This window comes from Thunnus maccoyii, chromosome 15, assembly GCF_910596095.1.
Source record: "Thunnus maccoyii chromosome 15, fThuMac1.1, whole genome shotgun sequence".
Lineage (NCBI taxonomy): Eukaryota > Metazoa > Chordata > Actinopteri > Scombriformes > Scombridae > Thunnus > Thunnus maccoyii.
In genome coordinates, this window is record NC_056547.1 from 8,632,831 (window position 1) to 8,645,097 (window position 12,267).

Consider the following 12,267-nt stretch of genomic DNA (forward strand, 5'->3'; position numbering starts at 1 on the left):
CACGGTCAGGTGCAATAGCTGCAACCATTCCTTTCAAGTATGAATTAAAATCACTCCATTTGCACGACAGCAATTATTTTTACAACCCCCTTGTTAAAAGCAAGACTTGTCTGTTGTCATGACTCGTCATACATTACCTCCCACTGTTTTTCCAACTGATATGTCTTTTTTTATTCAGTTTTAGTGATGGACGAGTCTGTTTTGATGTCTTTTTTTTGCCATGCTGCAATCCAGATTTCCCATGTGGGACAATTAAGACTTCTGTCTTAATTAAGCTGTTAATGCCTGACTTGTGGATTGATAAAGAACTGATTTGAAGGTAAAACTGCTGGAAGAGTGACATAAGGATTAAATGTTACCACGTGGAGAAAATGCTTCTCACATAATACTGGTAAAAGAAAGATCAAATTAAGAACAAGTACCATAAATAAGTGTATAAACCACAGTGAAATAAACAAAAAGCAATGTAGTGTCACTAAATTCAACACTGCAACCAGAAAACATAGTTCAATACACTTTAATTTGCCCATTACTCTACATATCTTACAGTTCATACATTTTATAAGAATAGATTCATTTGGTTAAACAATTTTACTGATTTTTTTACACTGTAGAAAAAACATTCATTATCATGAATTTCTCTGTAATACTGTGTCAGTTTACAACTGTGCCATAGGAGTAAAATAAAAAACATATTGTGGCATAACACTGATTTATCCTTTCACTTTTCTGATAGTCAGTATCAATCAGTATAATATATTATTTTCAGATTCCAGTAAATAATGCAAAACATAACAAAATACAAGAGGCTAAAATGTGTTACTAATATTTTAAACAACTGTATAGCCTAAAAATAAATCCACCAAACAGAAAGCAATGTTTTTTTCATTTGGTGAGTAATTATTTCCTATTTATATACAACAAAAAACACTGATAGTACAACAGGATTTCACAGTCTGTGACCAGAACATAGCTGTCACGTTTCTTTTCCACAACTGTACCCACATGTGTTTATTTGAACCTGAACATCCAGATGTGTGACTCATGCAGTCTGGAAGTTGTAACGGAACAATGCAGACAATTAAAATGCAATAACTTATTCATAGAACATAAATTATTATTTCCATATCAAATATTTACACATGGTACCTTTGAACATCAGTGCATTACAGACAAAAATATGTATCTCCTCCAAACACAAACGGTAAGTAAACTGGTGCGGCGCTGTTGGTGGAAATGTACTTGTTTTGTTTTTATCTGAAAAAGGGACTTCCCATTCTCTCTGGCACTCGAGTACGTTCCCTGAGTCATAGGCCATGTCAAGTGCTGAAAATCTGTTTTCTAAACCTGGCAGAGATATTGCTCATGATTTCCATTTCAGGGGTAAAAATGTTTACTTGAAGTTCATCAGTTCAGTAAATCGTGGGAAGAAAGCCACAAAAGTGTAATCAATCGATTTGGTTCAGTCATCAAATGTCTTAAATGAAAACAAATGGACTATTTTTGATCTTTAAACCCTTGAAATGAATTTGACAAGAAGTTTTTTAAGGATTTATCACATTTTTTACTGCCAGACTGCTCTGAGGCACCACATTTTTTAAGGTTTCAGATCTCTGCTGTGCATTGTACCTCTATTATTTTTACTACAGGGTGTTCTTCTCGAAAATAACTGGAAAATCTAGAGTCGTAACTATCGATACATATATTACGTGTTCATATTTATGTAACTTTTCATTGTACGTGCAGCCCATGAAAGTTGCACACAGAGCTAGTGTCCAACAGTGGTGGGTAAAAGGTCAGAAAGTGGCACAAGTGGTTTTTATTTAATATAGTTTTGTAAGAGCAGATTCCAGTTCCTCGAATGGGGGATTTTATGTGTGTAATTCAACATTTTTGGGGGAATTAAGCTTATTATTTTAAGCTTTCATGATAGATTGATACACTCTCTTAGCTTAGTTTAGCACAAGAAGTGGAAACAGCTAGCCTGGCTCTGTCCACAGGTAACACAATCTGCCTTCCAGCACCTGTAAAGCTCACTAATTAACATATAAAAACTGTAGTGTAAAAATGACAAGTGGTTTTTCTGGGGGGTTATGTGCAAGGCTAGCTGTTTCCCCCTGTTTCCAGTCTTTGTGCTAAGCTAAGCTAGCTGGCTGCTGGCTGTACTGTAGCTTCATATTTGTTGTACAGACGTGAGAGTGCTGTCGATCTTCTCGTCTAACTCTCAGCAAGAAAGTGAATAAGCGTATTTCCCAAAATGTCAAACTATTCTTATAAACGAAGAGTTTTGCCGACAAGTTTATCTTATCATATATCCATGATATCGGCAGGCACTGCAGAGTTTAAGGCGACCAGATGGACTACCTCGAGACAATAACAATTCCTTAACAGAACAAACAAGAAAACAAACGTATGAGGTATTAACCATGATGATAAGAAGATGCATCGCTACGTTTCTTAAAAACCTCCATGTTCTCTTCGGGTGCAGCTTTCCCACCACACAGAGATCATGCTGTTTGATCCCCACTACCTGGAGATCCTGAAGAACAAGAAGGAGGTCAAAGTAAACCACTACACCTGCCAGGTCTACTACCGACAGCCACAAGACTCCACCACCATGTCCTCGTACTGTTTATAGACCACATTGTGTCCTGAGTCGATGTAGAGGATGCTAATGGGGCTGAGTTTGGACGGGGCGCAGCAGCTGGGCGGCATGTTGCTGGGATTCATTGAATTCATCAGAGTCTGGATGATGGCGTGGTTGGTGGGCTCCAGGTGGGAGCGTAAGGGGAAGTCACACACGCCCTCGCAGTGGTACGCCTCGTAATCCAGCGGGGCTATGATCCAGTCATCCCAGCCCAGATCCTTGAAATTTACATGCAGCGGCTTCTTACTGCACCTGGATTTGGACTTCTTGCCGTGCCTCTTCCCATGGCGCGTTTTGGATGCAGCCGTCCTCCTTCTCCTGCTGGCTTTGGTGCCAGGACCCCTTTCCTTGGCTTTCCTCCCAAGGCCCAGTAACGCTCTCCCCTCTCTCCTCTCACTGAAGAGGGTCTGCCTCTTCTTGGACCTGGTGAAGACCACTAAAATGGCTTTCTTCTGCTGGGGCCTGCTGTGCCTGTGCAAGCCCAGAAGGTGCAGGTCCAGCTCCCTCTCAGGGTTGTCCAGCATGGCCCTGAGCTCCAGGCAGAAGAGTTTCCCCTGGCTCAGGTGCTGTCGCTCTTTGAATATTTCCCACACGTCCAACACCTCCCACTTTGGCCTGTGGGAATCCTGGAGGTCCAGTGTCTTGGAGTCGAGCAGCTGCTGGTCGTGGCAGGAGAGGAGCTGGATGTCGACGGGCTCTGTTTCCGATATCCTGAAATTCCCAGACACTTTGGTGTATATCCTGAGCTCGGCTCCCAGCACCTCCGCTTTTTCGGAGAGGGTTGAGACGTCGAACAGATACTGCTGTCTCCTCAGAGGGGAGAGTGGGAGGTCATCTGTGGAAAGCATTAAAACAACGGGGTCAGACACATTCTCACAGAGATGATGTGCATACCACAGAGAAGTGGAATATGACAGGAAGAATCCCGCTATTGTCTGCTCTGAATTAATCTGGAAGAGACAAACTATGAGTCATGAGTCATTCTACCTGCACACGCACGCGCGCGCGCGCGCGCACGCACGCACACACACAAACACACACACACACACACACACACACACACACAGAGTAGAGAGTAGAGAGTCACATACCTTGCCCATTATCCACAAAACTTGCAATTGTATTTGCAGCTTTTGAGGAGCGAAAAAAACTTGCGTTGAGTCCCAGTTTCTCCGCCGTGGAGAAGGTTTTGTAAATAGACAACATGTAGTCATGAGGCTCAATTAAGTCTTTAGATGCTGCTTTACTATTTCTGTCGATTGAAGGTGGCGCGTAAAACTCCTTGAAATATTTGGACGCCTCTTGTCCATCAAAAAGCTTCGCCACCTTGCTGCTCTTCGGGACTGATGGGGGAAAAATAACGAGAGTCTGGAAACAGGGGATTCCCCACGCAAACACAAGAGCCCCGCAGAGAAAAGTGAAGTGACAGAAATCCATCCTCTGGTCTCTTCCTTTATCAGAGCCGGAGCCTGAGCTGTGTCCGGGTGAGGGGGGGGGGACCAGGGGCAAAGCCGGAGCTGAACTCTGCATCCACTTCTGCAGCAAGTGGTTGCTCCGCAAAGTGCGCACGGCTTCGGAGGACAGGCGGTGCAACGTTAAAAAGGGGGCGAGAACACGCCCACATTGTACTGTTATCGTTACGGCTAAATGGAGGGCTCAAATTAAGGCTGTAAAACTAATTGTTCCTCTGTCGCCCGTCGCCTCCCTCTTGGGGGGAGCAGATGTGCGCTGAAAAGATGCGCAACAACTAAAAAATAGTTGATTTTAGTTTCTACAACAAAACTCGATTGTAAAAGTACAAAATGGCTCCTAAATGTGACTTTTTTCTACCGTATTTTGGAGTTTTCCCTCTTTTCAAGCAGGAGTCCAACTCTCACTGGATGTGTGCTTCAGTGGACCCTGCATCCAGTATTTACCATGGAGTCTCCTGCCCTCTGGTGACGCGCAAAATAGCGCCATGGTGTGAACGAGGAAACATGCAGCCAATCAGCGTCCTTCAGCACCATGGACAGAGTCTTTACTTTGTATTATTTATTAAAAAAATCTTTATTTAATCAGGCAGGTCTCATTGAGATTGATTGATCTCTTTATCAAGAGAGACCTGAGAAGAAGAAACTTTCATAATCAGACACAACCAGCAAACAGAAGCAACACAACCAGGGCCAGACAGGCACAATCAAGGATTAATTAATAAAAACAGATACAAGAGCTATTAAAACAATAATGATAATTAAGTCTTAAATCTCCAGGGGGTGTGAAAGACTGAAGGCAGTTTGCAGTTCATTCAATTTAAAAGGTGCCTGAAACCAGTTCTGCCAACATTAGTGCACACATGAGGGATATCTAAGGTCTATGGTCTTGTTTCTGTTGTTACAAAATTTAAATTTTATAAGAGATGTGAGGCAGCTTCAGCAGTAGTGCTTTATAGATGAATATCATCAGATGAATATTTATTCTTGTCTGTAAGGAAGTCCATCCAACTTTGTGATACAGAGAACAATGATGAGTACAAAGTGTGTAATTACTGATAAAGCATAATTAACTATGATAAACATGGTTTAGCTGCTTAAGTGACAATGGAGCAGCAGGATAGTACAGAACATCTCCGCAATCAAGACGTGTAAGGTCGACTGCAATATAATTGTATGGTTTAAAAAAGACAGACAGCCTTTTATTCTATACGAGAGGTTTGTTTTTGAGCCAAATGTTGAATATGAATCTTGAACAACAGTCTGCTATTTGCATGACTCAGCAAGAGTGATGTTGGTACCATTCAAAGTTTTACTGGCGGTATAGTCAGAGTCACTGGTGGAGGTGGAGAACACCACGAACTCGGTCCTTTGCATTTAAAACAAGTCTGTGATTGAGCATCAAAGGCAGACTGAAGACGAGCCACAGTCTGGGTCGGTCTTATAAAATTGTGTCATTTGCCAAAAAAAAAACAAAATTGATATTGAAGTACTGATTAGGAAGAATGATGTTATTTATGTATAATGTGAATAAGCAATGGACATGTGAAAATAATTGCATTGATCAAGAAAAACACTGATACAAGAAAGATGTATTTCACAATGAAAAATAGAATTTATTGAAGAGAAAATATAGTTTCAAAAAAAATAATCATCATCACAGTGCAGCAGTTACAAAACTTCATTTCTTCTTTCACCCTGTTAGAGTTTCAAGTACAGCTCTATTGCACCTGTCAAAAAAAATAAAATACAGAGTCCATATGGATCTCGCACCCGATTTGTAATCATGCCGAACAGAGATTTAGATATAATGACACAAAAGAGCCCCAGAGAACAGAAAAATAACCATGTGCATAGAATATTTAAGGAATGTATTTGTTTTATGTAGCAGACTTTATGTTTAGGTGTTCAGGAGTCCTTCATTAATCCCTCATATTGTAGCTTTCACAGCACTACTGTATCTAGCATATCTAGCATATCGGGATGTCGTCTGAGCAGCAGGCCACTGCGTAGATGACACTGACCAGACACAGACTGCCAGCAGACACAGCCGTGCTGGAGCTGAAGATGCTGTTGTCGGTGGTGGGCTCAACGCTTGTGGTTGAGGTCGTGGTATGATGGGTTGTGGTTGAGACGGTGGAAAGATCGCTTGTGGCGGACGGTGGCTCAGTGACGTGGCTGCTGGTCGTGGGGGGCTCGGTGGTCGGGATACTCTTGACGGAGAAGGCGCGTGACTCGGCGCCCCACTCCTTCAGAGTGAAGACCATGGTCAGGTTCTCACCTGCACGGAGAGGAGATGTCATTGTTACGGTGTTTCATTTAAAAACAAAGTGTTTAACAGTCATTTGGTACGGTTTCTATGTAGAAATGTTTCATCAGAGAAGTAAGATCCAGATTTGTGTTGTGAACACGTTTCTTTCTACAGGAAATGATCATTAAAAACTGAACAGCAAAGTCTTTCAGTCCTTTGGTAAGAAGCAGATACACATAATCATATCAGCTGCTTATGTTCATTATTATTAGTCTCATTATTTCTGATTATTAATGTCTACAGACTTTTGATCTTGCACAATGTGGAGTTGCCTTGTAACAAAGTTTAGATATGCTTCAGTAGGAACAAAAAAATACATAAATTATGTTATTTGTTTACTGCAAAGCCTGATTTCCTTTCAGGGTGGAATAAAGTTCGTCTTAATGTGAAATTCAACTCTGACTCTCACAGAGGAACCTTTCATATCATATTATGCATCTTAATGGCTTATTATTTTCACTCTTTTGTCACTTGTGACAGCTCTTAGCCTGTTTATGATGTTTTTATTGTATTAATTGTTGAAACAATGTTGCCCTCGTGGCAACAAAAGACTTTAATCTTAATGAAAATTAAATGAAATTAAAATGAGGAACCAAAACCGACAAGACTCTCAGAGATCAGAGATTTGGCATCTTGGCCGTAAACTCTACAGTCTTCCTTTATCTGAAAGTAAATATGTTTTGATCTGTTTGTAGGATTGATTTAAAAAAAAAGCAGGATGCAGACGCACCGCTGTTGGTGATGGACAGGTCGGTGAAGTTGGCCCAGCAGGTGCTGAACAGGATGGTGGCGTTTCCTTCCAGTCCGTCCACGCTGTGGCCACTGGCGTTCTTCAGGCTGGCTGTGACGGTGAGAGTCGTCACGCCCACAGAGACACAGTTACCCTGCAAACGACATCACAAGTCAGCGTTTACAGACACCAGTTACTCTAAACTAAATTGATAAAAATGGTACCAAATTTGAAAATGAGGAGATGATTAATTAAATACAGCCAGCAAATACAACTTCATTTAGGCTAAAATATTTCAAGATGGTTCTAGATGAGAAAAATGTGTTTTTGACCACTAAACAGACAAAAAAATCAATTAAGAAAATTAAAAATCAGAACTTGAAGTAGTAAGAAATGTACTGTAAGTACTGTAAAAACCCTCAACAACCAACCAGACAACAGAGGAGGCCTGTTAAAAAAAAGTCATCTGTAAAGTTTCTCTCCATGCAACTTTACTATTATCCAATAATAATCCAAAAACTCCCCCAAATAGTGGGCAAACATCAGTCCATGCAGCTTTAAATCACAGTTTATGTAATTTCTCTGACTGATAATTAGCTTTAATGTCAGCTGTGCAGTGATAATGTTTGTTTGGAGATCTGTCAGTGCTTCACCTGCTCATCCACAGCCATGAGACGGGGCTGCTGGTGCAGAGGACCCACGTAGACCCCCGCCATCGGCTCCTCAATCAGCAGCAGGTTATTCACACTGGACACGTAGCTCACTTTTTCCTCTTCCCTTGTCACTTCCTCTGTTGCAACCTGAGATAAAAAAAGCGCAGAAACAGTGAATGTCTGGAGAAACGCCCGTCGGTATGAGCGCTCGTTAATATTTAATTACTTTAGTCCTTTTCAAAAAACGTAATTGTACTATGAGTCGTACATCATTCCAGGTGGGGTCAGAGGACGGAGGAGGAGGAGGGATGATGCCCATCGAGGAAACGTTGAAGCCGATGGACTGACTGAGGTTACCAGAAACGGCCGCCTGACCCAGATCATCGGCAATATTCTTCAACAAAGTGAAGTCCTCCTCGTCTGAGAAGACAGAGAGAACAGAGAGACGTTACAAATATCCTGCAGTGATCTGTGTTTTCTGTTTTAGCGCTAATAGGGTCTGTAAATACAATTCCAGTGCAGAAATCATACTGCTCACTAACCGTCGGTGCTGTTGGTGGTCTGCTGGACTGGAGGTTTCTTGATCTCCACCTCCACCTTCAGGCCCGTGGATCTCTTCCTGCGCCGTGCGCCTCCGTCCTCCCGGATGATATTGGTGATGCGGATCATATTTGGGGGAACTTTGAGGAACAAAGCAAGGTTCACGATCAGGCTGTCTCCAAAGAACTCTTCTTCAGTCATGGCAGGCAGATCAAAGGCAAGGAAGAGAACTGGGGAGGTTCGGATCTGCACCGGTGTGGAGCCTCTCAGCACGACCTTCAGCATCTTGTAGTCCTGGTCGAAGTAGTTGGTGCCCACAGTGGAGTTCAGCTTGGGGACGTACTGATCTGGAGAGACAAGATAAAGAAAAACAGAAGATATGATTGTTGAATTGCTGAGAAATTTTGAAAAAAAAAAAATCTATTTTGTGTCTTACATCCTCAGTTGTCACCTCACTCTGTTTTTTCTATCACACACAATTCATCCAAAAGAAAAACGTCTATGAAAAACTCTTTGTATGGCTTTTATCTTTATTGTTATGATGGTTTGTTGGCTTTTAATGTTAGAAATTAGGCAGCAACTTAAAATCAGTGATTATCCAGAGAGCCTACAGTCAAATCATCCATCTTTCAGTTGAAGAATCAACTTTTCCAACAAAAGTCAGACATTTAAAGCATGAGTTGCTCTGAAAACTTGTTTGTTCAGGTGCTTATGGTGAAGTTGGAAAAATTAATTTGTAATAATGATAAAATAATAATAAAAAGTTTGTTTTATGAAACTGTTAAATGACACAGAAATCCTCAGTGCAGCCATGTTGGTAATCCAGGACTTAAAGCTCTTTTTACAGTTACTGCCACTTTACTTTATCTTAATAACATTAGTTAACAGGCAATTTAATGCTGTTGATGTGATTATATGTTTGTAGGTAATATTATGTAATGACAACAGCAGCACAAATCCTGCCAATAATCTTATTAGGACAGAAATGTGACCTGTCCCTTAATCATCCATTTCAGATGTAGTTGTTTTGGTTCCTCTGACAGACAAACGTGAGCTCCAACACTAAAAACAAACAGGCAATTTAATCACATGTGAAGAAATGTGACCAAATTGTGGACTATTTCACTTTCAGGTGTAAATTACACTTCGAGGGAATAAGAAAACTCTGCTGCCAGACATTAGATGATTCTGACATTGACCTTGACTTTTTCTACAATATCTGCACATGGAAACTACGGTATTGTTAAGATTAGAAAAAGAATTTGTTACAGTTAAAAAAAAAGGGGGAACATTAATAACAGGTCTGTGTTGGCCTCTACATAAACGACACAATACTTTCAGCATTGGCACAAGATGTAAGTTGTGACCTGTGGTGACCAGCTGTAGAATGCTGGTCTGAAAAAGAGAGACATAATCTGAATATGCTGTTCAGATACTGCAGCTGTTAATATTTTCTGAACTTGATTACAGTTACATAATCTCCGTGTGTGTGTGTGTGTGTGTGTGTGTGTGTGTGTGTGTGTGTGTGTGTGTGTGTGTGTGTGTGTGTTAAGCATTAGCACCTGCAGAGATTGGCTCCTTCAGGGTGTAGTCAGTGTTGTCATAGTTCCACTTAGCGTTAGTAGGAGGGATCAGATTGTTGTCAACGTACACATCCAACCGCTGAGGCTTTGAGTAGAAGACTGACACCATGATGCTCTGCACGCATTCAAAAACAAAAGGTCACTTGGTGAAAAATGAGAAAAAAGTGACTGAATTGAAGCTGAAGTGAGATTTACAGAATATATCTATGTTTTATAGGTTGGGAAACTTAACAAATTTGTGGAGAACTATTAAAATAATAACCCAATTTCAATTAAAGTTATTAATATTGTGGATTGTGAGTGTGCACTGACCTCAGATGGATCAGCATTAAGCATCATGAGGCGAAGTTTCTGAGGGCTGACGCTGCTGAAGAAGATGTCGAAGCTGCGGCCGGTGGCCACGATGCTGTGGAAGAGAGAGACTCTCTTCTGACAGGTGTAGCCAGCACACCACCCGTGATCCTGAGGGCCTGGACACACAAACACACACCTGAATTAAACACACATTCTCTGTAATTTTTTACACCTAGTCCTGGTTGTATCAGGAGTCTAAAACTGGTCCTTACCGTTGATGAGATCCACAAAGCCGTCTCCGAGCACGGCGACTGGGGACAGCCGCCTGGTCTCTGTGTCTGAGTCAAGACTCTCAATCACCAGCATCCTGTAATTCAGCCCGAAACACTTGTAGCCCTGCCAGGTACTCATGTACGTGCAGTCTTCTCTGATCACACCTGAGGAAAGATGAAGCAATGACAGACAGTCAGACAGAGCCTCTGCTTTGTTTCTTTTTCTTATATTACAATTCCATTCAAAGTAGTTGTACAACCCATTTTACTGAGGTTTACTCAGAAAAAAGCATCGTCATTTGGAGAAGAGTTGTGCGATCTGTCATCCAGAAAGACTCCCTAGTGTTGTTTTGTACCTTTGTGTGGAGCGATCTGGTTCACAGGGATGCGGCTGCCGTTGGGGAAAGTAAGCATGACTTTGGGGATTCGGTAGTCGCCCAGCCCCCTCCTGGGGTCTCCTCCCCACTCATACTCAGACTGAGGAACCACAGCTCCCACTGCGCCCAGGAACGAGCCGTCCAAGTCCTTCAGCATGCTTTTCTTCTTCGCGTCGCACTCCATGTCCACACAGTTAGATGGGTCAACTTTACTGAAACACAAAAACACACATCGCTGATTTTACTCTTTGTCATATACTTATATTTAAAAATCAAAAACACATAAACAGCGTCGACCAAATCATATGTAGTTTTATATAAACATACACTTGTTTTTAATCAATTTAAATAATAAATTAAAGCAGCAACCATTACTAAGTTTGGTTAATTTTAGCAAGATGTGCACAGTTTACGTTTAACAGTTACAAAAAATTAGTAGTTAGTTATTTCTGCTTTTGTCAGTGCATCAAAGACGTATCCAGGTGTATCATTTATCAATATCTGGCAAATTTGTTTACATTTCACAGATCTTTCAGCCATATTTTCTCAGTTTTTTCTCATTCTGTTTATGATTTACCCCAGATCAGCCCTGTGGATGAAGACTTTGGCCCCCTCTGCGCTGTCGATCATCTTGATGCCTGAAACCTGCACAGGGTGCTGCAAGTCCTCATTTATCGGGTTGGTGATGAACATGATGTTCGTCTCGCTGGAGCAGACGTTTCGGAATCCAACGAACGTCGTGTCTGGAAAAAGAGAAAACAGGAAAATAAGGGATAGATTTTCTTCAAATTACTGTGAAGATTTTGATCACGACAGCAGCATAAAATACCTTTTAAATTAAACTAATTTGGACGCAGAATACAGAGCCTGAACTCACCGTTGACTGTCATCAGTCCTTTGATGGCGTTATAGTTGTTGTTCAGATGATGGACCTTTATCGGGGCGGTGTTGTGTCCAGATCCAAAAGTGGGCCAACAGATTCCAGATCTGCCACCTGAGTTAAAACAGAGACCCAGAGTGAGGAGAGGAAGATTTATTTTCAATTTTACCAGCCTGCTTTTATATAGAATAAACAGATCCAGCATTTTAATTCATATTCAAGGTGTTGGTTGGTGATTAAATAGTCAAAATTACACAGTCTCTTTTTAAAAATGTAATAATCATAACCTCCAACCCTAAAAACAGCTTCTGTATCAACACAAATCTTTATCTTTGAGTTATCAGCAGGATAATATATATATTTCATTAAGGCAAATCTGAAAAGACATTGAATTCAAAAAGAAATTTAAACAGATTTAAGACCTCTAAAAGCCTGTAGCAACTGTATAGTATTAATTATATATACCCTGTACAGTATATCAATTTTCCCAGCTTAAAATGACATGGTATCC

The 12,267-nt window shown here is 41.1% G+C and overlaps 2 protein-coding genes across 2 annotated transcripts in view; both read right to left on the bottom strand.

Moving 5' to 3' along the window:
* Positions 1-501: 501 nt before the first annotated feature.
* gdf6b (growth differentiation factor 6b) lies at positions 502-4,592 on the bottom strand. Its single transcript, XM_042435023.1, has 2 exons — positions 3,739-4,592; positions 502-3,482 (listed from the first exon to the last, which is right to left on the bottom strand). Exons 1-2 carry the CDS (start codon positions 4,175-4,177, stop codon positions 2,590-2,592), a joined length of 1,332 nt encoding a protein of 443 aa, XP_042290957.1. The 5' UTR covers positions 4,178-4,592; the 3' UTR covers positions 502-2,589.
* Positions 4,593-5,709: 1,117 nt separating this feature from the next.
* pkhd1l1.1 (PKHD1 like 1, tandem duplicate 1) overlaps positions 5,710-12,267 on the bottom strand; it is a 49,726-nt gene continuing 43,168 nt past the window's right edge. Inside the window, exons 67-77 of the mRNA XM_042435056.1 lie at positions 11,754-11,870; positions 11,454-11,619; positions 10,856-11,088; positions 10,500-10,664; positions 10,246-10,403; positions 9,913-10,048; positions 8,353-8,697; positions 8,079-8,230; positions 7,811-7,957; positions 7,158-7,311; positions 5,710-6,397 (exon numbers count right to left, since the gene is read on the bottom strand). Coding sequence (XP_042290990.1) covers positions 6,087-6,397; positions 7,158-7,311; positions 7,811-7,957; positions 8,079-8,230; positions 8,353-8,697; positions 9,913-10,048; positions 10,246-10,403; positions 10,500-10,664; positions 10,856-11,088; positions 11,454-11,619; positions 11,754-11,870 — 2,084 coding nt within the window. The 3' untranslated portion in view covers positions 5,710-6,086. The remainder of the gene's footprint in view (positions 6,398-7,157; positions 7,312-7,810; positions 7,958-8,078; positions 8,231-8,352; positions 8,698-9,912; positions 10,049-10,245; positions 10,404-10,499; positions 10,665-10,855; positions 11,089-11,453; positions 11,620-11,753; positions 11,871-12,267) is intronic.

Excerpts from the sequence above, each read along its gene's own strand:
- gdf6b (XM_042435023.1), bottom strand. The coding sequence starts at position 4,177 with ATGCAGAGTTCAGCTCCGGCTTTGCCCCTGGTCCCCCCCCCCTCACCC. Across the intron at positions 3,483-3,738 it reads TTTTGTGGATAATGGGCAAG|ATGACCTCCCACTCTCCCCT; the intron begins GTATGTGACTCT and ends TGCTTTCCACAG.